This window comes from Mustela putorius, unplaced genomic scaffold, assembly GCF_011764305.1.
Source record: "Mustela putorius furo isolate JIRA1106 unplaced genomic scaffold, ASM1176430v1.1 tig00537293_pilon_pilon_pilon, whole genome shotgun sequence".
Lineage (NCBI taxonomy): Eukaryota > Metazoa > Chordata > Mammalia > Carnivora > Mustelidae > Mustela > Mustela putorius.
The window spans coordinates 1,849,859-1,875,015 of record NW_025422431.1 but is presented as its reverse complement, the minus strand read 5'-3'; the positions used below and the strand labels follow the sequence as shown (position 1 = coordinate 1,875,015).

Here is a 25,157-nt window from a genome sequence, read left to right as displayed (position 1 = left end):
GGGTCCCCTTGGGCTAAAATCAAGGTGTTGGAAAGGCTGTGCTTCTTCTGGAGACTCTAGGGGAGACTGTTTCAGGGTACTCAAGAAATTGGCAGATGTGCTCTCAGATGTATCTTTGAAAAACTGGAGAAGCAGAAAGATCCTAGAAGACTGGGACGCCTGGGTGGCTCAGTTGGTTAAGCTGCTGCCTTTGGCTCAGGTCATGATCCCAGCGTCCTGGGATCGAGTCCCACATCAGGCTCCTTGCTCAGCAGGGAGCCTGCTTCTCCCTCTGCCTCTAGCCTGCCACTCTGTCTGCCTGTGCTTGCGCTCTAACAAATAAAAAAAATCTTAAAAAAAAAAAATCCTAGAAGACTGTAGAAAGTAAAAATGTGGAGATTTTTAAAAAGAATTATACTCAGGTCTTTTATGTGGATGATTTGCATACTTTTTTTTTTTTTAAGATTTTATTTATTTATTTGACAGGGAGAGAGAGAGAAAGAGAGAGAGAGAGCACACACAAGCAGGGGAAGTGGCTGGCAGAAGGAGAGGGAGAAGAAGGCTGCCTGATGGATGTGGGGCCCCATCAGGGACCCTGGGATCATGACCCGAGTTGAAGGCAGACAAGTAACCGTTTGAGCCACCCAGGCACTGCTTGATTTGCAAACATTTAAATAAGAATGCAGTAGTTGGAACCTCAGTTGGGTAACCAAGAAACAGTCATGGCAGTTTAATTTTACCCTTTGAAGGAAGGTAGATATCGTTGACTTAGATTATCTCATTTTTAATAAAGCATTCTGTCATTCTTCCTTAGGATTCTACTGACTGTAAGTTCCTCTCTTGGTTGTTTTGAATCTTTGGAAGAGCTACACCTAAAAGATTGCATGTAACTCTTATTAGCCATTAGGCGTCTTGTGGAATGTCACAGGGCTTTTCTTTTGACCCTGTTGTGTTTTTTTTTGTTTTGTTTTGTGGTTCACTGTTTTATTAGGACATTGAAAAACATGCTTTTCAAATTTTCTGTAACAGGGACTTTGAAAAGGTAGTTATTATGAAAGACTGCAGAATCTATTTAAAATTAATTTTATATTTTTATGCACTGGAATACTGCAGCAATCCCCCAGGATGCAGTTTGGTAGGGCTAAGCCAGTGCTTTACTAATGTCCATTTACAGAAAGTCTCCTCTACTAGTTTTGGGTAAAAAAGAATAAGCCTCCCCAAAAAGGGGTAGCCTAAAAAAGTTTTGGGTAAAAAGTATACCAGTCACAGCTTTTGCTCTTGAGGATGTCAAAAATCCAGTTGAGGGGTGCCTGGGTGGCTCAGTGGGTTAAAAGGTTAAAGCCTCTGCCTTTGGCTCAGGTCATGATCTCAGGGTCCAGGGATTGAGCTCCACATTGGGCTCTCTGCTCAGCGGGGAACCTTTCCCTTCCTCTCTCTCTTCCTGTCTCTCTGCCTACTTGTGGTCTCTCTCACTGTCAAATAAATAAATAAAATCTTAAAAAAAAAATCCGGTTGAGAAGACTCAATATGCATTTGTGAAAAAATGAAATAGCAGCGTTGGATAGATGGTCTGAAGTGGGAGTACAGCCTGTAGAAGAATGTAGTAGACCCAGTCACCAAGGAATGAAGTGACTATGGAAAGCTGTCCCCAATGAACTAGACCTGGTGGAGGCCATAGGGGAAGGGGACACAGCATGTTGGTGGAGGAGGGCAGTAGGCAGTGGCTGGAGAATAACTTAGGGGCGTGACGTGCACGGGGAGCAAGAATCGTAAACACACATATACGACTGGCTTACTTATCAGTAAATCACATTTCTTCTCTCTCTTTCTAAATATTTTATTTATTTATTTAGAGAGTGTACACATGCGCATGTTGGGGAGGGGGGTAGGGGGAAAGGGGGAGAGAAAATCCTCAGGCAGACTACCTGCTGAGCGCGGAGGCCGATGTTTGGCTCAAAACCCTGAGATCGTGGTCTGAGTCGAAATCAAGAGCTGGACGCTCAGCTGGCTGAACCACTCTGGTGCCCACATCTGTTTTCTCTTATTGGAATATTGAAGCCTGAAGACGTTTTGTATGAAATAAATGGATATTTATAAATTAAAACATTAATATGCTCTCCAAATAAAACACGGTGAGATCAGTATGTTCTTCCTGGGCTAAGTGTAAATCCATTTATTTTGGACCCGACTAGCCCATCTGATAAATACTCTTGGTGATGGTTCTAAGACTGTGGGATTACAAAATGCGGTATTCTTTTGAGAGGGTGATGACTGCTTGTCATCAATGAAAATTTCTTTCTGCCACATATATTTACGTTCTTCACTTTCCTCTTCTGTTCTAAAAGTGTGAGGCTCTTAAAAACCTGAGATGCCTCTTCCGTGTTACTCTCACCTGGCAAAAGGAAAATTTTAACAGCCATGGAGAAGAGGGAGAGGGCTCTGATCTCCCGTGAGCCTTCTGACAAGCCTGCTAACTTGAAATTCAGCGTTCCCTCCATACCACCTCAAAGACACTCTTTTCCCCCCAAAACTTTCATCTAGAAGGTTTCAGCCAGTGCCCACTTGAAGGTACCATTTTTAAGAAAACCAGCAAACACACTTTGTTCTTAGCCTGTATCTTTTTATGAAGTCATTTGTCTTATTGGCTTGCCCATCTCCTGGAATGAGTAGATGTTAGTTTTGAACATTGTATTGCTTATCTCTGGTGGTTTTAAAATTTTTAGTAAGCATTGTTCTTTTTAATCCGGAGAAAACAGATGATACGTTGAAATTGTAAGCTTTTATGTCCAGAATGAATAATTCTCGTGTGCCTGCATGGTCAGGGTTATTTTTAAGGTATATTTATTTATTTAGAAATAACTATAGATTCATAAGAGGTTTTAAAATAGTACAGAGGTCTTGTATACCCTTCACCCAGTTTCCTCCAGTGGTTGCATTTTACATATTGATAGTACAGTATGGAAACTAAGAAATTGACCTTGGCACAATGTATGTGTATGCCATTTACCACATGCATCATTTCCTGTAACTACCACTGCAGGCGAGACATAGAATTATTCCATCACCACAAAATTACCTGCTGCCTTTTTGAGCAGAGTTAGTTTTAAGATTAGAATGTTAATTTTGATGAATGCCACGATATAAGCTACAGGTGTTGAAATCATATATACTGTGTCGATACACCCTATCAAAATAAGGGTGCATTACCAGTTTTGTCAATGGGTAAAGTCTAAGGTCTCATTTTATATTACATATATCAACTGCCTTGCCAGCATTTCCTGCATGGGTCTGTTGTATCTAAAGAACCAGTGTTTGTAAATTGTAGCAAAGCACAGTAAAGAAATTTGTGATTTTTTTTCTCCCTTTGGCTTTTAATTCCCAGAACTCAAAGTTAGTTTATCATACCTAATACTTTGATCAGAGACATTTTTCTTTCCTGCTATGAAGTCAGTGTTTTGAGATGTTCCACAACCACATGTTTTCACATTTTTTACATATTAAAGAATACCAGAGGGTGATCTATGAGGGTTTTGGCAACATATTTTTTCCTTTTGTGAGTATTTTCTTAATAAGGACATATACTTATATAATGGAGAATGTGAAGAAGTTATCTTTTTTTGTTGTTGTTGTTATTGTAGTTGACCCCAAATCCCAGCAAGATTTTAGGAATCTATGACTTATAAATTAAGCTCTGGCAGCATTTAAGAATATTGTGCAGAAAAGAAAGGAGCCATTCCATGAGGAGCTCCTCATTTGACTTAATGACCCAGGCTTCTGTCATCTCATCCTGCTGTGGTTTCCATTTGAGGGGAAGGTATATGAGGTTGGTTAAAAAAATAAACTGAGGCATATTAAAATTTTTAAGAATTGGAGCATATTCTACTGACCAAAGCTAGGGGGCAGGGTTTTTGTAGCAAAGACACAGAAGCAAAGCAGGGGATTTATTTGACTGGGTGTAGCCTAACGGGTTGCATTACTTGGGAAAGCCCAGTTGACTGTTTGTGACTGATTGTTCTTCTTAATTTGGAGGCATTTATAGGAAATTATTGGCTTAGATTTCAGTTTGCTTAAGTCAGCTACCACGGCATGAGAGCCCCCTCCGTCTGGTGGCCTCCTTGGCTGATTACTTCTCTAGCAGCGTGTGTTAGAGTGTAAAGTCCTGCAGAGCAGAGGCCTGTATCCATAGGAAATGTATTGGAGAGAGAGTGTTCTGGAAAACGGGAGCTTCAGATTCTAATTCTATCATTAGTTTTGTGTGTGTGTGTAACTAGTTTCTTTCCCTGTGTCACTTTCCTGGAGGTAACTCTTGACACAAAGATAAATGAGATCCTGTGTGTGGGAAGCAAACAGAATTAAGCAAACATGGAGTTATGTAATACAAAGTATTATTATTATCATTAGCCTTGTCTTGTAAATAGTTGAAGTGAATTATGGTAGGTAGGGGCTCCATAAATTCTAGGTCAGTGGTTGTTCCTGGATTATCTCTCAAAGTGCTGTTAATCGGAAAGTCCCTTATGTGAATTGGTAGAGGTTGGTGTCACTAAGATGCAGATAAGGAATGGAAAGCAAGGTGAAAGAAAAAGTTCCTATTTAAGAGGGAGAAAGTGGTGCTTATCTTTCCAGGACCAGTTCTGATGGAGTTCGGAGCCCGGGAGAGCAGACTGTAGGTTATCAGGAATGTAAGTGGAGAAAACAAAGTAAAGACAGTAGGTGTAGACGTTTTTGGAGAAAGGAGGAAAAGTCATATTGTCTGGAAGGGGCAGTGGGGTCCCATGATCAGCCCCTACTAACCAGATGACACGTATCCGATGCCTTCCTGTGAGGAGTGTGCCAGGTCCATGGTATTTGGTGGCTCAAGTAGGTCTTCAGGCATTTGTGACCGTGAGCATCTAACTGAATGTGGGGATTAGTATTGATGGAGCAATGTCTAAAGCTGTGCCGCCCAGCGTAAGAGCCACTACCATACTTGCAAGGTTACTCCGAATTGACATCTACGCAAGCGTAAAATACATACCAGAATTCCAAGAAGTCATACAAAAATGATCTCCTTACCAACTGTTATATTGTTTACATGTGGAGATGAGAATATTTTGGATATATTGGGATATAGTATTAAAAGTGATTTCACTTGTTTCTCTTACCTTTTTAAATGTGGCTATAAGAAAATATTAAACATCCTAAAGTACTCATGGATGTGCACACCACATTTGTGTGTTGTACCATCTTTCTCTTGGAGAGCACTGGTCCAGAAAGGTGGGAGAGGAGGGCCAGAGTGCTAAGAGAGGGATCAGAATATCTGGGGGATCCGGAAACATGGGGCTTTTTCCCGTCCCGCCACGAGGATGGAGTAGGTGTTCTGGCGATGCCTGTCAGCCTTCTGTGTGTAGCAGGACATCCCAGGGGCTTCTCTCATAATCCCTGTTGAGCTGACGAAGCTTGGGAGTTATGGCCTAAAGGCATTTGACTTGTAGACTGGGGTAAACTTGCACTTGCTCCTTTGAAAAGGGTGTAGTGTGGTAGTCAGCTGTGTTACACACGCTTCTAGAACTGACAGATTTGTTTTTATTGTTAACCACATGGAACTATTAGGAGTTGAACATGATTTAAAATAAATGAACTCATGACAGGGGCTCACAGTTTTGTTGTGTTCGCAGTGGATTTGTTACACCGAATCTTGACCTGTACGCCAGTTGGCGTACTTAGGATCTTGCTAGCGATAGTTTGTATCTCGGATTTTGACTTCATTCTTAAGTAGTAGTATGTGTGTGTACCCAATTTAGAGACCTTAAAGGTGAATATGATAGCTTTTCCAGTGTTATTGACATGTAAAAGGAATTTTGTTATTTTTTTAAATAATAGTACCAGTAGGAAATTCAGCCTTCTTTAAGCAGCAGGGTGCATCGAGCAGAAAAAACCGGTTCTATGGAGGCATGTGAAACACAAAGGAAATCCTTTCCATTTCCTTTGCCTGTACCTTACGGAGCATCGTCTGAAGAAGGACTGGAATCATGCCTCGTGCCACCTCCCCCCCCCCCCCCCGCCCTGCCCCACCCCCCCGCCCTGCCCCACCCCTGCTTCTGTTTGGGAGGCCACCGTGTTTGTTCTGAAACCTTGGGTGCCCTGCTGCATTTCCTCCTTGGCCATGTAGATATAGGGAGCACCCTTTACATAGATTTCTCAGCGTTGAAAGGGATATACAAGGGTTTTTAAAGGACCAGATGCTTTCTTTCCATATAGTAAGAGGAAAAAGGTGAAGGATCCTGTATAAGAAGTGTGCTATCAGGAAAACTTCAGACTATTTTATGGCTTTGGGAGTGTGTACATATAACTTAAACCCCCCTGCTTCCTAAAAATGTTCCCTAGTTTTTCAATTATTTTCAGTGAATTTATGGTGCTGCTAGCTCTCTTACTATAATGAAGCATGGGAGTAGTGTTGACTAGGTCAGAAGGCACAAGCAAGACACAGTTCTTGCCTGGGAATGTGGAGTTAGCACAGAGAAAGTGAGGCTGGTTTCCTTATGAGTAACCGGTGGGTCACATGTAAGTTTTTTCTCATGTTATCTAGTCAGAAGAATCAAGAGAGTGGAAGGTACAGAGAAAGGAAGACGAAGCAGAAAGCGAGCAGAGATAAGACAAGGAGAAACTGCTGAGGGTATTCAAGTCTTTCGAACTGAGGCTGGGCTGTGTTTTTAGTCTTAGATTCCATGAGATACTGCATAGCGTTTTAAGAAATTATCTTTCTTTTGCTCAGGTGAGTTTGAAATGGAATTCTGTCATCTAAAATGCAGAGCCCTAACTCAGTCACTTCCAAAAGAGTGCTCTGAATATCCCTGTCAGAGTATCACATCATAGTATTTTGTTCGTCTACTCAGAGGAGACTTTAAGCTCCGTGAGGCCAGAGACTGTATTTTGTTTGTCTTACGATCTCCGTCACCTAACCTGGCACCTGGCACAGTAGGTGTTCAGTAAATATATGTTGAATGAATGAAGGATTGAGTATGTGAATTATGAACATCTCAATGTGTACACATTTAATTTGAAGATTCCCTTTTTAAAAGGTTTTATTTATTTGCGAGAGAGTGGGATGTGAGCAGGGAGAAGGTCAGAAGGAGAGAGGGAGAGAGAGAGAGAATCTGAAGCAGACTCCACCCTCAACACGGTCCCTGATTCAGGGCTCACCCTCATGACCTTGAAATCATGACCTGAGCTGAAATCAGGAGTAGGATGCTCAACCGATTGAGCCACCCAGGTGCCCCTGCAAATTCCTTTTTAAAAGTTTTTGAGTGGGAAATGTATTCATATTGTTGAAAAATCAAAATCTGTTAAAATATTGAAGTGAAAAGTCTCTCTCCCATCATTGTCTTGTGTCCACCCAAATCAGAGCCACCGTCCTTCTCTTCCTCCACCCTAGATGAGCACCGGGATAGCTTTTTTCTAATGTACCTTTTCAGAGTTTCCATATGCACATAAAAGGAAATACAAATATATATATATATATTCCCCTCTTTCAATGCATATGGTAACGTATATTATATACCATGTTTGGCATCTTGCTTTTGACCTAACATAGCTTAAGGATTTTTTTTCCAAATATAGGGAGCTCTTTCATTCTTGTACCTGTCATTTTGCATCTGTTCAAGTAGGTCTTATTATCAAGTAAGATAAATAACTAGAAGAGGAATTGTTAGATCAAAGATTATGTGTGTTTATAATTTTAATCTCTAAAATGCCCTCCATAAAGTTCATATTAATAATTTATTAATCTAGCAGCAATATATAAAAGTGATTATTTCTCCACAGTGTTGTCAACAGTGTATTAACATACTTGTAGATTTCTGTCAAGTTCCACTTTGCATAATGGCCTGGTAGCTTCTGGACTAACCTTTCTACACATAACAACTCTAAGCTCTGGACAGAACATAATGACCTGTGCCTGAAGATGCCGGATGTGACTTAAAGCAGTTAGATACTGTATAGAAATTGATACTTGGTAGAGAGGAAGGCGGAGCTTACGGGACAAAACCAAAACATCAAATATACATGAAAGTAGAGTCCTAGAAGGCGAGGAGAGGAGAAAAAGAGGCAGCAGGGAAATCTTTGATGAAATAATGCCTTGATATTTCCAAATATGGTGAAAGACATAAATTTACAGATTCAAGAATCTCAACAAACCTAACCAAGAAAAATGCAAGTCAGAATACTCAAAACCACACGTAAAGAGAAAATCTTAAGTGATCACAGAAAAATGACACTTTTATCTGTAGGTGAGCAGTTATTTGAGTCAACACTGACTTGACATCAGAAACAGTAGAGGAGAGAGCACAGTGCAGTAATACCTTTAAAGTGCTGATTTCTGGGGCGCCTGGGTGGCTCAGTGGGTTAAGCCGCTGCCTTCGGTTCAGGTCATGATCTCGGGGTCCTGGGATCGAGTCCCGCATCGGGCTCTCTGCTCGGCAGGGAGCCTGCTTCCCTCTCTCTCTCTCTCTGCCTGCCTCTCCATCTACTTGTGATTTCTGTCAAATAAATAAATAAAATCTTTAAAAAAAAAAAAAAGTGCTGATTTCTGCCAGTCTGTTTGGTAAAAAAAAAAAAAAAAAAAGATATTCACTTTAGTTTTAATTTGTATTCCTTTTTTTATTAATGAAGTTAAGCATTTTTTCTTGTTTAAGGGTTATTTGCATTTTTTTTCTATATATTCATTACCTGTTTTTCTCTTGGGTTTTTTAAATCTTTTTCATTAAGGGTCGTTAGCTTTTTGTGATAGGGTTGCACGTACATTTTCCTCTGTCAGTTGTCTTTTGACTTTGCTGATGGTAGTTTTTTCCCATCCACAAAATTTTTATACTCAGGCCATCAAATTTACCCATCATCCCCTTTATGGCTTCTGAATTTGGAGTCCTATTTGAAAGACATTCCCTGCTGCAAGGTTATAAAGGCATTCATCAGTGTTTTCTTCCTTATGGTTTCAATTTTGTACACTGAAACTCATAATCCACTTGGATTTTATCCTCATATATGCTCTGAAATGTGGATCTGACTTTATTCCTAGATGGCGATGCAGTTGTCTCACATCATCAATCATACACTAAATGTATTTGGCCCTATTTCTGGACTTAGTATTCTGTTTATTGATTTAATACCAGTATTACTGTCCTGTATTTCTGTATCTTTATTATCCGGTGTAGCTAACCCCCTCTCATTGCTTTGCTTCTCTGAAGTTTTCCTGGCTGGTATTAATTGTTTATTTTTCCACATGGTCTTATGACTTGGCTTTCTGTGAGTTCCCACAAAGTAGAGAACCCCAAAGCCTAGATAGGTCCAATCTTCCTGAAATATCAGAGCACTTTGCTCTTTCTTGCATAGATTTTTCACAGGTTGTGACTTATAGGAGCACTATTTTGATTAATGGCTGACTTGCCCTCTAGATGAGAAGCCCCAAGAGGGCAGGGGCTGTGTTTCTTTGACTCATTATATTTACAATGCCCTGCTTAGGGCCTGACAGACACATTTTAGGCTATTAATCCATACAAATGAAAAGGGTGAATGGATCTTAAGTCTTGAAGTTCACCTCTGATTCTTATTGCTCTCTCAATGGCTGTTGTCAAGTTCCTTGACTGTTCTAGGACTAAGTTTTCTCATTTCTGAAATAAGTTTAAGGGAATTATATATATTAAAAAGGGCTTTGGGATAATAAATAATGTAACATTAGAAAACATTTTGTAAAGTGTGAGATGTTGTGAAATCCTAGTTAGACTGACTTTGGCTTTCCTTTTCATATGTAATGGGTAATTACGCATTTGCCAAGGAATAGTCTGTAGACTTGGGCTGTTGGTTGTCAGAGTCCACTTGAAGAATCACCCTTATCTGACTGTCACCCTATTAAAGTTGTAGTCGTTTTTGAGTGTTTCTTCACTTGTAGCTATCCAAGTGGTAGAAGCAGTCAGTTTCAGATGACAGCTTGTTTGTTGAGAAGAAAGTGAAATTTCCCTTTACCGAGCAACCTGGGTCTGGAACCCATTCTGCATGAGCTGTCTACCTGTCAGTGCCGTCATGTGACACAGCTGCTGTTACCAGAAGAAAAGCTCAGACCTCATAAAATGCCAAAATTGCCAAAACTCAGAGTCTTGTTAGTTTAAGTTACTTGCCAATGTACTATAACTTGAAAAAAAGGAAGGATGCACATATTTATTGCTAAGCTGGGGAAATTGCCATTAAGGCAGTTGGCAGAATGGCTGACATTTTAACAGTCATAGGTCAGATAATTTTCTGCATCTATCCAAGAGAAGATTTGACCAAGGACTGACAAAAAAAATCAAATTATTCTGTTCACTTGGCTGCATCTAAATGTCTCATTTTCAGCTTACAGGAAAGATTGCTATGGAAGCAATCTTTGACGTTACAACAGAGTGACCGTAAATTGCTTGAATAACTGTTGGAACTTCGAATATAAAAACACAGAAGAAGTCATCTGAGGTAGAACTCAGAATGGATTTTTCACTTATGTTTTGCTCCTTATGGAATTTATAGCTTAAGTTTTATATTAAGACATGTTTTAAATCAGCATTGACTTAGTTACCCAGAAGGAGATTACTTCCAGGTCACAAGGAAAATCAGTGATAGAACTGAAAACCAAATTCTTGAGTCGTAGTTTTCAGTGTTTCCAACACTGTTAGAAACAAGTGCTAAGTTTTCTTTATTCTCTCACTGGCAAAATAAAGAATGTATAGTCAGCTGGAAAGTAGGAGATCAAAAAGCACTTTCTGTGGTTTCCAGAGCACCGAATTCCTTTCACAGCCTTAAGTTTCTTGTATTATGTCATCTGGTTGTATAAATCAATCCATTGCTGATAAACACAAACTCCTATTAGTCCTTGGATCAACTTGCCTTTTATTATGAGTTTAGTTGTAGAAATCAGTCTTTTGCCAATAAACATAAATTTATATTAGTTCTAGGATCAACATTTTGAGAGGGGATAAAGTAGGGATTGTCTAAGTGTTTTTAAAGGAATGTTGGTCTAAAATAGCCGGTAGAATAAAAATATATTGTACAAACTAAAATAGGGCAAAAGAGCTAAAATGTAGTACATGCACCAAAATAACTAGCAGTTCACATGAGTCCAAGTGCTAAATATGTAATTATATTTCCCATTTCCTTATATGTACAAGGCATGTTTTAATTTTTAAATCCCACATTTTACTCCTTTTATTGTTTCCAGAGGGGGGAAAAATGTAGAACAGCCATTGAGTCTAACATGAGAGTTTTGAGGTTGCCATTTTAGTTCACCAATTGATGTTGTATTCCAGTAGGTAGAAATGGCTGTTTATTGATTGTAGATGGTTTGTGTCTCTAAATAGAAAATGATGGTGAGTTGAGTTTAATTTATTATTGTCTACCCAACCAACTCCCTTCTGCAACATCTTCTAATCCATTGGTACTTGTGAAAAAACCTCTCAATATCCCCAAGAATGACTTAACAAACATTCCATGTAGTTGTGGTCATCATTTCGGTGTTTGCTACTGTTACGAGTGATTGTTGTACACCCTACAGCAGTTAGGAAAAGAGGGTTTCTGGGCCCCCTCTGATCCGTGTTAGTGCTTGTTTGCTCCTTCTTGAACATCTAGGCCTATATCTGCACCTTGAACATCTAGGCCTCTATCTGCACCTTGAACATCTAGGCCTCTATCTGCACCAACCCTTTTTATTTTTTTTTATTTATTTTTATTTTTTTTTTTTAAAGATTTTATTTATTTGACAGAGAGAGATCACAAGTAGGCAGAGAGGCAGGCAGAGAGAGAGAGAGAGGAGGAAGCAGGCTCCCTGCTGAGCAGAGAGCCCGATGCGGGACTCGATCCCAGGACCCTGAGATCATGACCTGAGCCGAAGGCAGCGGCTTAACCCACTGAGCCACCCAGGCGCCCTGCACCAACCCTTTTTATACTTGGTGTTCTCTTTGCCTGGGATGTTTTCCCTCCACATTCCACATGGTTTTTTTCCTCATCTCTTTCGCATGTCTGCTCAGTTGTTGCCTTGTCAAATTATTCTATAAAGGAGCTAAACTGTACCATTTGAGAGTTTTCAGCAAAGGAGGATCCTAATCTGACTGATGTACTGAAAGTGTTGCTGTGTCTGCGGAGACGGGAACAAGCTTCCGGATGAAGCAGCTGGCGGTGATGGCAGCGGCCTAGGCTGGAGATAGCTGTGACTCAGATCAGGTGGTTGTGCTGTGGTGAGAAGTGGTTGGACTAAAGATCCATCCTGCAGGTAGGATCGATAGGATTTGCCGCCACTTTGAATGCAGGAGAAGCAAGAAAGAGAGGAGTCAAGGATGCTTCTGAGGTTCTTGGCCTGAGGGATTGAAAGAATGGAATTGCCATTTACTAAAATGAAGACTATCAGAGGAAGGCAATCAGGAGTTTGGTTTCATTCGTGGTGGTTGGATAAAGGAAACAAGGAAAGGTCTGGGCAGAGATAGAACATTTGGGAATCGTCAGCCTATAAATGGTATTGAAAATCTTGTGCCTAGATGAGATCACCTGGGAAATGTCAGGAAAGGGAGAGAGGAGGCTGAGCTGTGGTGGTGTTCAGAGGCTGGGGCGGCCGTAAGGAGGGCTAGTGAAGTCAAGTCAAACCAAGAGAGAGTGGGATCCTGGAAACCAAGGGGAGAATGTTCCAGGAAAGGAGAAATAATCAGCTATGTCAAAACACTACTGAGAGAACAAGTAATAAAATGAGCACTGAGAAGTGACTGTTGGATTTGGCTGTGGGGAGGTCATTGGTGACCTTGATAAGCTGCTGGGGTTGACTGGTGGGTGGGGGGATGGCTGACAGGAGAAGGTGCCAGAGAGAATAGTAAAAGAAGAAATAAAGACCAGTTCTTTAGAAGAGGTTGTATTGTGAAGTAGAACAGAGAAATGAGATGGGACCTGACGAAAGGTAGGAAATTGAGAAAGACTTTTTATTTTATTAAAAAAATATTTTCTTGGTAAAGGCTTTTTAAATGATGTTTGCATACTGATGGAGTGAGTGAGTAAAGGGAAAAATTGATTATATAGGAGGAAGAGGAAGTGGTTGGGAATTGTCTTCTTTGATGAATGTCCCTTCCTCTGTAGCACTGTACCAGCACTCAGGGAAGACCCTTCTGTTCTTCCTGTACCCCCCAACTTCCCACTGGGCTGGATGCCCCTCTCATAAGCTCCCATATCATTCTGTAGTGCTTTATGTTCCTATACTCACCTCTTTTAGTCTATGAGCCCCATACTTGGGTCCAAAGAATCACACTCAATAGGCAGTGTTAGTTGTAGAGTCCTCTCGGAGCTTCACAAAACGCCCAAACCATACTTTTCTAGTAATCTTGGACTGTAATCGAATGTGAGAATTTTATTAGGCTCTTTCACAAGCCTTCTCTTCCCCCCTGCCATGGTGAGCTGTTTGTAGATCCCTAGGTGGCTCCTGACTAATCTTTCAAGTAGCCCACACGTGTTGGCGTGCCCAGGTCCTGTGATTCCTCCTGTTTCTTACCACGGGCATTTCTCGTGGCCCAGTGGCTTCTGTGAGTTGCCTCAGTGTTGAGTCTGTCCATTCACTGCTCTCATTTCTGCTTTTCATGTCATGGGGTTAGGCTTGTGGCATTGAGGAAGTGCTCTGTCCTTAGCCAGAGGTCGATGCAAGTTGAAAGATGTTGTGAGCAGTCAAACAACGAACCTCCGTGCAGATGGTAGTTACCAGTTTTATCTTTTGAGCTCAAGGTTTATATTTCTCTTTGCTTTTTTGGGGTTTTAGGTCGGAGTTTAAAAATGGCGGCCAGTTGTTAGGGTATTTGTAGAAAGGCGTGGTGATGGGTGTGGAATCTTCTCTAAGAGGTGTGTAGGTATGCTTATGTGCCTTTGTCCACCAAGCCAGAAAAAAATATTTGTAAATGCTGGCTGTGTTGAAGCATGTGTTGTAGGAGTTTGGGGTGCTTGTTATTTTTTTAAGGGGAGAAGGCAGTGGAGTTACTGGGAGCTCTTCAGTGTTCCCCAAATATAAAAATGATAGAGATCCACTCTTTACAATAGTTCTGGATCATCCCTGAAGTTCTTTGTTCAAAAAGCATGTCCTAGGGAAACCCAGGGTGTCAGAATCCCAAGCTGAACTGCAGGCTTGGCTGTGAGAGAGGTTGGAAGGCCCAGGACCCCACCAGCTCTGCAACCTGCTCTGTGGCCTTTGCAGAGGTTCTTTGGAACCCCTGGGTGTGTGATGGCCCAACCGGAAGGCCCCTTCTCTACACTCTGACCAAGGTTTTTTAAAAGCAATGTGATGCCTTAGCCATGCCCAGCATAAACAAAACAAAACAAAACAAAACAAAACAACAAAAAAACCTTGATGATTTGCCATCATAGTAAAATGAGAGGAAGATTTTTTTCTTTCACATGAGTTTTTTTTTTCCTCTTTAAAAAGAACATAGAAGTTATTATTTAGGCTTAAATGTTTTAAATCTCTAAACCTCTGTACATCTTTTCTATGGAGACTAGTTCATAGAATTACTGAAAAATATTAGTTGGTGATAGTGATGTTAATAGATTGTTCAAGAAATTAGAATCTTATTTGGGATACCTACTGATAGATTGCTTTCTCTGGGCAGAAGTTTGACCTTTGTATGTACTTCCAGACACACTGTAAAGGATAGTGAGATACGTCAGTTGCCTGTGGGTTATAAATCTTATGCTCTGAGTGCTTTAGTAAAAAAGAAATGAATCAAAGGGAGAGGTCTGTCTCTATTGCTTAGATTAAAAAAAAAATCATGCATTCATGTATTCTTTTTACACTTAGAAAAACCAAAAAGGTAATGTGACATTATAATTTTATTGCCCATTGAAAATGCAGATTTAAAAATTCTAATTATGCTTTTAGTAGCTAATAATTCAAGAATTCTTTTTGATCTTTCCCTGCTTTCCAACCTTCTTTTCTTGCTAATGTTAGGAAACCCAAATTGAAAATGCCTCCAGTTTGAACAGGTTGAACTTGTGGCCTTGGCTATAATTGTCACTTCACAATCAATTTCTTATTTTAATCTTATTATTATACCTTTTGTCCTACAGACTGGTGAATTTTCAGCTCGTTTCCTTTTGAAGTTGCCAGTGGATTTCAGCAATATTCCCACATACCTTCTCAAGGTAAAAATACGTGCTCTCACATATGAGCTTTTAAATGTAATTATTTAAATGTAAATGAGCTTTTAAAGTAATTTAACTTCGAATATTTGTATGATTGGCTTGCCAGCATCTCTTTCAGGCAATGAATTTATTGAGAGTATTTATTATATGAAGATTCACTGAATTTGTTATTGAAAAATGAAAATAGTAGTCCTACAAGTAATTTCAAAACGAATTTTCCTTGTAAGGTAAAATCAGTGTAAGTAAACTAAATTTGGGGGAAAGTCACTATTAGTAATCTTTACTGGGAGGAAAGACTCTCGTGGAAATTACATAATAGGCATTCTGTCTCCTGTGCTAAAGGGCATCTCGTTTTCCTTATTTGTATCAGCAGTTCATCTCCGGCGCCTTCGCAGCTGGTCTGTTGAGAATCTCTGTTCGGACCGGTGTGTATGGCGCTGTTTGAAATGTGATGCAGGCAAGCTGTGGCTGGGAGAGCAGCCACCTTGGGGCGGGGTGGGAAGATGCTCTGCACAGAGGAGGCACATTCCAGGTGACTAGGCTCCAGTTAGTGTGAAGGAAAACCACGTGGACCAGGGAGCAGGTTCTGAACGTGAGGCCTGGGACCATCAGAAATGAGGGTTTTGGTTGTGATTTAAGCTACAGCTGGCTGTCTTCTGCCCCGTATTTCAACCCGTAGTCCTATAGCTTTAGTCTTTTCTTTCTTTAGTAAGAAAAGTTTCTGCCTTCCTAATTTGATGTTGTTCAGAGTGTCAGTGGTATTTATAACAGTCTAGAGAGAAGATAGAAACCTCGTACGAGGGCGCCTGGGTGGCTCAGTGGGTTAAGCCTCTGCCTTCCGCTCAGGTGATGATCTCAGGGTCCTGGGATCGAGCCCCGCATCATGCTCTCTGCTCATTGGGGAGCCTGCTTTCCCCCCTCTCTCTCTGCCTGCCTCTCTGCCTACTTGGTGATCTCTGTCTGTCAAATAAACAAATAAAATCTTTAAAAAAAAGAAACCTCATACAAGTTTTCCTGTATGTTGTAGTAGTTACACATAATATTAGATACTAATCTTATTTTTTTTTTAAGATTTTATCTATTTGTTTGAGAGAGAGAGAGAGTGAGAGAGAGAGAATGAGCAGGGAGAGTGGCAGAGGGAGAGGGAGAAGCAGACTCCCCGTTCGTTGAGCGGGGAGCCCGATGCAGGGCTCCATCCCGGGACCTCAGGATCATGACTTGAGCCGAAAGCAGGCGTTCAACCAACTGAGCCACCCAGGCGCCCCAGATATTAATCCTGATAATGAATGGAAGTATGGTCTGGTGGAATATAAACTATAGACTGTAGAAGAGATCCGGGAACACTTTTTCTCATACATTCCACCGAAGGTGGGGAAATTGTTTTCTTTTCCCTTAAGTAAAACATGGGATTTTGTGCCTCATTAAACTTTCATTTTTAGTTTCTGGTTGACTAGTTTTCCACTCCGTATCCAAGGGTTATGAAGTGCAAGTGAGAATGGAAGTCAGCAATTTATGTTAGTTTCTCCACCCTCCTGTTGTGGAAAATATACATATGAGATCTGTGATTAACAAGCATAATTAATTTGGTTTTAGCAATTATTATGCTCTATTAGAGTGGCAAGCAGTCTCCTTGGTAACCCTTAGATCGCAGACTCATTGACCTCCGTGTATTCCAGTTAAAACTCAATTTCAGTTCATTTAAAACCAAATTCAGGGACGCCTGGGTGGCTCAGTTGGTTAAGCGGCTGCCTTCGGCTCAGGTCATGATCCCAGCGTCCTGGGATCGAGTCCCACATCGGGCTCCTTGCTTGGCAGGGAGCCTGCTTCTCCTTCTCCCTCTGCCTCTGCCTGCCACTCTGTCTGCCTGTGCTTGCTCTCGCTTCTCTCTCTATGGCAAATAAATAAATAAAATCTTTAAAAAAAAAAAAAAAAAACCAAATTCAGTAGTATATAAAAGTACATTGTTTGTATAATCACTTTAATCCATAAATTTACAGTTACAGTATCTTTTCTTGAAGGTCAAAGGAAAAAAATCCTTCTTGGATTATAATCTAATTTTTTTCTCTTCAAATTCAAATGTCCATATTTTCTGTCCTAAGAGTTCTAACTTTATGTTATTATGTCCTTACTCTCCTTGCCGGTCAGACAGGAAAAAAAGTGGAACCTATTTGGCAAAATAGGAAAGTGTCCCCTCCCCCCACACCCCAAAGTACGACGAAATGGCATTTCTACTGTAGGCAAAATGCCTACATTGCAGCACGGATGTCTTTCTGCACCTTTAGTCTGTGCAGAGAGAGTAAAACAACAAGACAGACAGACAAACAAAAAAAGAAAGAAACTGTTGTATAGCACAAAACAACCAGGAAAAATAATACGTGCATCCCTGAAGGAATCCAGAATACTTGTTGAAAATTTTAAGATCTAAGTTCCTAAAGTTGGTCGTATCATAACCATTTAACATTTGGCTGTACTACTCAGAAAACCAAGTTTGCCTTAGGAGCTAGTTTACATATTATTAACATGTGGATGCTTCTAATCTGATTATCAGGCTGCTGTGGATAGTCTCAGTCCCAGAATAAACTCTTCAGATTCCTAGGATGAGGACACTGTTTGCCAGTTTCAGTGTAGTTTTACGTTGCCTTCCCAAAGAAATCAAAGGTGAAGTAGAATAGCAGGGAGTTTGACCGCATCCTGATTTGCTACAGTGATGTCATTATGCCACTGTGAAGCCACTCACAAGTTTACATTTCCAAACATACGTCTTTTATCCACTAATAGAATTTTTGATGTTAGAATGACAAAGTCACTTAGTGTTCAGTAATAGGATCTTGCTTAATACTACGCTTTAGGCATATATGATTCTTACATGGGATGGAGTGAGTTTATTCTGAAAATAGGTCCTGACTTCAGTGTCTAAATTTTATTCTTAGACGAGGTAAGTCAGTAGCTTAGATAAATCATTTACGTAAGAACTCAGTCAGTAAAACAAAAAAATAACTTCTGTATTAGTTAGGATTCTTTATTTGTGGGTGGTAGAAATCCAGCACAAACTACTCTAAATGAAATGGAAAATGTAGCTCAAATCCTCTATTTCCATAGTCCATATAGCAGGAAACGGTTCCCATGTTGAACGGTCTACAGATAGGCATAGATCAGCTTTCCCGGGTCTGTCCCACTTGGGCCAGGTCCGCATCCTTGCCCTTCTCAACTGGTAGGTTCATGTTGAGAAGTTGTGATCCCCAGGATAAAGGGGGGATTATTGAAAGGGCAAAAGTGTAAGATTCACTACAGTTACTAAAGCAGAGAAAGATTGTTTTTTCTTAAAGAACTAGTCATGAGGCTGAATCATATGTCATTAGAAGATGCTGCCCTTGATTTTCTTCAGGATGTGGTGAAAATTGACTTATATATATTCTTGTCTTTATTCTTATTCTGAGAATTATTAAACCTGAGTATATGATGCTGGGAAAGCCTTTTTTTTTTTTTTTACTTCAGGAAAAACATACTCTGTAGTGAGATAACTAAGGAAAAGTTCTAGTTGTCTACTAAAATTTATCATCTGAGCAACAAGTACTCAGAAACTCAGAATATAGTGTTTTGGGGAGAGGAATAACTTAATTTGTAAACGTGGTATGTATGTGATTTAGCCTCTTAAAATAATAAGCCAGTTTATTCAGAATATAGTCAAAATTTTATAGTTAGGACCCCTGTCGGTAGCATCATACAGAAATATCCAGGAAAATTGCAGTGTCTCACTGCACAAGAGGGCAAAATAGTAATCATTTCCTGCTGATAGTAGATGCCACAAACATAACCTTTAAAAAATATCAGTGCTAATAACTTTTATTTGTTTGATAAAACCATATTGTTTATGTAATTGTCTTGGTCCAACTGCTCTAACAAAAAACACACCATAGACTGGGCGGCTTAAACAACACATGTTTATTTCCCACATTTCTGAAAGCTGGGACGTCTCAGATCGTGTCACCAGTGGATTCACTGGTGTGACTAGGTTGTAGACAGCCGTTTCCTTGCTGTATCCTCATGTGGCCAAGAGAGAGAGCTTCTCTCTCAAATCTCTTCTTAAAATGCTGCCAGTCCTATCATGAGGGCTCCAGTCACAGACCTGGTTACTTCCCAAAGGCCCCTCCTCCAAATACTGTCGCCTTGGGGATTAAGGATCATAATATACATTCTGGGGGGATATTAAGATTTTATTTATTTGAGAGAGTGAAAAAGAGTACAAGGTGGGAGAGGGGCACAGGGAGAGGCAGGCTCTCTGCTGAGCAAGAAACCCAGTGTGGGGCTCGATCCCAGGACCCTGAGATCATGACCTGAGCCGAAGGCAGGCGCTTAACTGAGTCACCCAGACACCCCTAAAAATTCATTTATAGAAGTAATCGAGGGTGCCTGGGTGGCTCAGTGGGTTAAGCCGCTGCCTTCGGCTCAGGTCATGATCTCAGGGTCCTGGGATTGAGCCCTGCATTGGGCTCTCTGCTCAGCAGGGAGCCTGCTTCCCATCCTCTCTCTCTGCCTGCCTCTCTGCCTACTTGTGATCTCTCTCTGTCAAATAAATAAATAAAAATCTTAAAAAAAAAAGTATTCTGATAGTTGCTATCATGTCCTCACACTTGGTACCGTGGCACCCTAGCCCAGTCCAGAGGTAGGACCGTTACTAGTTTACTATGACTGAAGAACTTGGACTTCTAGTTTCTACGGGAATCTTCTTGGCATAATTTCATTTCATGTGGTCTGAAGGACCACTGGCTGCAGGTTAGTCCCCCTGTGGTGTCTGAATCATGACACAGTATGGAAGTGAATTGAAAGTGAAAAAGCTAAAGTTGGCCATCTGGGTCAGGAGGTGAGGTTCTCAGCCTTCTCATCCTTCCTCAGAAGCCGCCGTGGCTACACTGGTCAGGCAGGGCACACTCAGGGCAGGGTCGTGGCACACAGGTCCTTGTGTCAAACAGAGGGAGAAGACAGGAATTAAGGTCCAGTTATCCGGATAGGTTCAGGGGCCCAGGACAGGCAGAGTGTGTCAGGGAGATATCCAGAGTGGAATCATACATGGCCTAAGAAGGTCATTAACCTGGATGAGCACATCTAAGACGACTTGGTGCTGAGGTTATCCTGTGTAGGAGCTGCCTCCCAGGTTACACGGGCGTTGACTGCCGCAGCTACTCAGAGGGACGGGAGGGTCAGGAGAGAGGGCATCTGGCTGGATGACCTAGGGCAGGAGGTGGGGAGAGCTGCAGGGAGCCAGCAGCCAGGAGCTTCAGCTAGAGCAGCCGCTGCTCCACACCTGCCCAGCTGCGGCCCACGTGACAATAGGGGCCTCGTGGTGCCACGTTTGCAGATGTCACTTAAGGGAGCCTGCAATCTCAGGGTTTTTTTCATATGAAAAGATGGCTGCTTTTGAAGAGATGGCCATGGGTACCTATTTTTTTATAACTCTGCTGGCCAAACAATGCCCCCATGTGCTGGCCAGGGCAGCCTGGTAAGTCAGGTGGGCTGCAGAAGGGTGTTCTGAAGACTGTCTCAGGCAGGTAAGGTACAACTCCCCCCAGCCCAGGGTGGATACTGATGGCTGGGCTATGAGACCAGTTGGGTGGGTTGACTCTGCATTTTGCCTTCCGATGTGCAGATGCTGATTTGGAACCGGAGAACCATTCTGTATTTGTCAGTGTTCTCAGGAGCAACAGAAAAAAATCAATCTATAAAAGAGGAGATTTCTTACAATACTGATTGCCAAGGTTATGGCAGCTGAGAAGTCCACAGTGTGCCATCCGCAGGCTAGAGAACCAGGACAGGCCTGAGAACTGGGGGAGGTGAGGAGGCACTGGTGTAAGGCATGGAGTGTGAAGGCCAGAGAACCTGGAGTTCTGTTGTTCAGGGGCAGAGAAAATAGACTTCCTGGCTCAAGGGAGGAGAAGGAAAAAGTTGGAAGAGGAGGGGGGCGGAGAGAATTCGTCCTCAACCTTTTGTTCTGTTTGGGCCCTCAAGGAGTGGTTGATGCCCATCCCCACTGGTGATTTTCTTTTCTCAGTCTGGGGATTCAAATACTAATCTCTTCCTGAAATACCCTCAAAGGAACAACCAGAGATCACGTTTTACCAGCTAGCTGGGCGTTGCTTAGTCCTGACAAGTTGAAACAAAGCTAACCACCACATACACATTCTGTTCATAAGGCTGGTGAATTCATGGCTGGAGCCACTAACTGAAACACAGCTCATGTATAATTTCATGCAGAAAGCAGCTCAGGCCTAGATTTTTGGGTGTTCTAGAAAGTATATTTTAAAATTTTCTCCTGAGGTGTGTATTGTGTTTTCCTTTGGGAGGTATGACACCCCAGAATTCTGTTACATGTTTATTGGCTACTTTTCCACCTTGATTGCTGTCGTATTAAGGGATAGAGATTCATATGAAGTAGCTTGGTCCCTGAGATTATTTTAGTAGTCTGTGGAACCAAAGTAAATTTGGGGAGATTGCATCTGTTCTGCATGGTGTTGTCTGGGGGGAACCTGTAACAGTCGGCCACAAGTGCCAAGGGTGCTGGGTTCCATTTAACTCTGGACGATGCCCATTAATTTTCATCAGTGGTTCGAGTGTTGGGCTGCACTGATACCCTGGCCCTACCTCGGGTCAATGAAATTGGGATCTTTCGCAGTAAAAGCCCAAATAGTCTGATATTTTAAAAGTTCCCCAGGTAATTCTGATGTGCACCTGAGGTTAAGAACTGCTGCTCTAAGTAGAAGCTATGGATTTCTGCTTTGGCTCTATAAACTTGGATGTAAATGGATTTATTGGCACAGTGATGGCATGACTGCAACCGCTCTAGCACCTCCAGCCTCATTTATTAAGGGGCTGCCAGTGCTGAGCTTAGAAGGGTGGGAGTGGGGAAAGGGACTATTGGTATTGAATACATACTGTTTGTAGGAACCGGACTGGATGCTTTGTATACGTTATTACCTTCAATATTCTCAATAGCTCTGCAATGTAATTTTTTCCCTCCGTGTTTTTAGAGGAGGACTCTGGAGGCACCATGATGTAAGGGATCCAGGTAGCGATTTGTGGAGCTGGGATTTGGAGGCAGATTCCTTGGCTCAAAAGCCAGTGGTCTTTTCAGCACATCACACCACAGCGGGAAACACTCTGTATTGCTCGATTAGAATCTAGAGTGGGAGGCTAGGGCTCCTTAGATCTGTCCTGAAATAGAAAGAAGAAACAAGATTGAGGAAGGACATTCAAGTGAGAGCTGCAGTGATCCGTTTTCCAAGGCAAATCTGTCCAGAGTGTTTTTCAGAGGTGACGTGGTGATGTGCTCTGGGAGCCCTGCAATGGGTAGGACAAAGGAGGAAGATGACATGGATGTCAAGAAGGTGGTCAGAACGGAATCAAGGGGGTGACAGTGGCAAAGAGGTAAAGGCAATGCGGGGGAGCTGAAGACGGCCTTTTGTGGTGTGTAATTCTCAGTCAGGATGGCTGGAAATGTGAAGGGATGCCGAAACTCCCTGCCACTGTGGGAGAGCTAATTGTGTTCAAACATGAGTCATTTTGTTTTAACCGGAGCGAGGAGGTCGGTTCGACTCGGAAACGGGGATGGCGCTGGGGCAGTTAGAGGCTGAGAAGTTAGTGTGGGGGCAGACATGGGATCCAGACCCTTCTTGTCTTTCCATGACTTACACTGTAGAGTGATGTTGGGGGAGAATCTTAGTGTGACCCAGTGGATGACAGAAGGAGAACCTTGGACTGAGGTAGCTCCAAAATCCCCCTTCTCTCCGCCCCAGTATTTTTAGCTGTTTATAACTGCAACAGAGTGTACAGAACAGGCTTGTTTTCATCCTTCCTATCTGTTGGTCTGCCTTTGTATGTATATAAGTATCTAATCATCCATCCATCCATCCATCCATCCATCCATCTCCTAACCCTGACCCTGACCCTGACCCTGACCATAATTGCTTGACTTGGTGCTTCATTGCAGTACTACTGTGTAGAAGTATCGATTTTGATGTATTGATTTTGGATTTAAAGCGATCCTGTAATCTGTTGAGGATTAGACAGGCAAAAAAGAAAAAAAGAAAGAAAAAAAAGGAATATAAGGATAATTGTAGGCCTTTAAAAATGTACAGATTGTTATGGGTTGGAATGGTTAGAGAAGCCTTTGTGACCAAGTTTAGGCAAAAACTAGACCCCTAAAGAGGCATAGCTTTTGAAGACTGGAAAAGGAAGAGGGACAGCTAAGGTGTGGCCGTTTGAGTAATTCGTGGTGGGACTGTAGGCGTACTGGATTCAGGGCGCAGGGAGTAATCTAGACTGGAAAAGAAATTTCTTGCAGAGAATAATGAGAGAGAAAGCTGGAAAGATGAGTTGGAAAGATCTCGAGTGCTTGGAGAATGATTTCAGACTTCATTAAGCAGGTAGTCTTAATCTCTTCACACCTGGATTATCATGGTAATAGTTTCCTATTTCATTTCCTTGGCTTCCCGCCCTCCCTTGTCCAATTTCTCTGCACTATAACTGCTAGAGTAGTCTCCTTTAATCTTCTCTTGAAACATATAATGGTTTCTTCTTGGATCCCGCTTCCAGAGCCTACGTATCCATGCATGCAGTGCTGTTTTCTACTGTTCCCCAACCTGTGCTAGTGATCTGAAATGGGCAGTTGTCCTCATTGTCCCGCCAATACTGTGAGAATTCCCAGTGCTGTCACTTTGCTTAGGTTCCCCCTCACAGCTCTGAAACCCCTACTCTTTAATCTTTTCCTAGAGAATTTACTTACTTGACATAAGAATGTAGTGAAGCCCAAAGAAGTGCCAGTTACTTTCCCAAGACCATTAAGTATTTACTTGGAGCTGTTGACAGAATATCTAGTCTTAATTACTGGCCTGGGACCAGAGAGGAGCTAAGTGATGAAAGTGGAGAAGAAGGGGATCATGAAACCCAAGTGAAGAAGTATTAAGTGTAATATACAGCTATTGGGAGAGCCAAGGCCTGAACTTGGAAGACCCAATGGAAGAGAGTTGTCATCTAGATAGAAGGACTTCAGGAGCACAGTTGTGTAAGCCAAAGATTTTAAAATTTTATTGAAGAGGGCAATGGTCAAATGCCATTGAATGAACAAGAATAGACTGGGGAGGGGAAACATTTGACTTGGCTAGAGCCATAGGGATGGTGAGAATAGGAAACATTTTTGTGTAATGGCCAGGGAGAGACCAGATTGTTGGTGTTCATGAGGACATAGGTGAGGAGAAAATGTACTCAGTGGGTATTTGACAAAATGAGTTGTGGAAATGGGATGGAATCTTGAAAAACTGAAATGATTAAATGAAATTGTTAAGAAGAACAATGGAGATGATAGCACACTGGCCAAAAAGAGTCACAGAGAAGGCTTTTCAAGAAAAAGCTTTAATTCGTGACAGGCTTGAATATGATAATCTTCCTGGTGTTCCGTCTTTGAAAAGTTTAAAGGGACTGTTGCTGGGGAAACACATTTCAAGTGTTCTGGTTCTTTCATATAGTCAGGGAAAAGAGGTAGTGATGTGTGTGTGACAGTCACATTTTGTGAGTTATCATCAAAGATTGAATTTTAGTAAATTTGCAGTTTTGAAATTTCTCATTCTTCTCACCTTCCCTTAGGAACGGGGGAAGATTTTGCGTTCTCTGAACCCAGAAAAAGAGAATTAGGCTGATGAATTTCCTTGGAATTTTTTTTTTTTTGGATGAATTTTTGCATTGTCCTTTATTATTTGGAATTGTCTGGAAGTCCACTTAGTTTTTCATATTTGCTGGGAAGGAAACTGATAATCTTCCCCAAATATTCTCTTTATTTGACATCCAGCCCCTAGTTTGGGTGATATATATTGATTAAAGTCATTTCTCAGCAAGCATAAGATAGCAAACATTAAAAAACTTTCTGATCCTGACAAATGACTATAAATTCGAGGACTGACCTCACAAAAATTTTTCTCTAAACCACAGATTAAATGATGCCTCAGATTTTGAGACCTTTAGTTTAGGGAATTTTTTGG

The 25,157-nt window shown here is 41.5% G+C and overlaps 1 protein-coding gene across 4 annotated transcripts in view; it reads left to right on the top strand.

Annotated features, from left to right (window-relative positions):
- BABAM2 (BRISC and BRCA1 A complex member 2) overlaps positions 1 to 25,157 on the top strand; it is a 406,664-nt gene that overhangs the window by 130,793 nt on the left and 250,714 nt on the right. For all 4 annotated transcript variants that reach the window (XM_004777487.3, XM_045073852.1, XM_045073853.1 and 1 more), the window contains one exon: positions 15,058 to 15,132. In XM_004777487.3, coding sequence (XP_004777544.1) covers positions 15,058 to 15,132 — 75 coding nt within the window. The remainder of the gene's footprint in view (positions 1 to 15,057; positions 15,133 to 25,157) is intronic.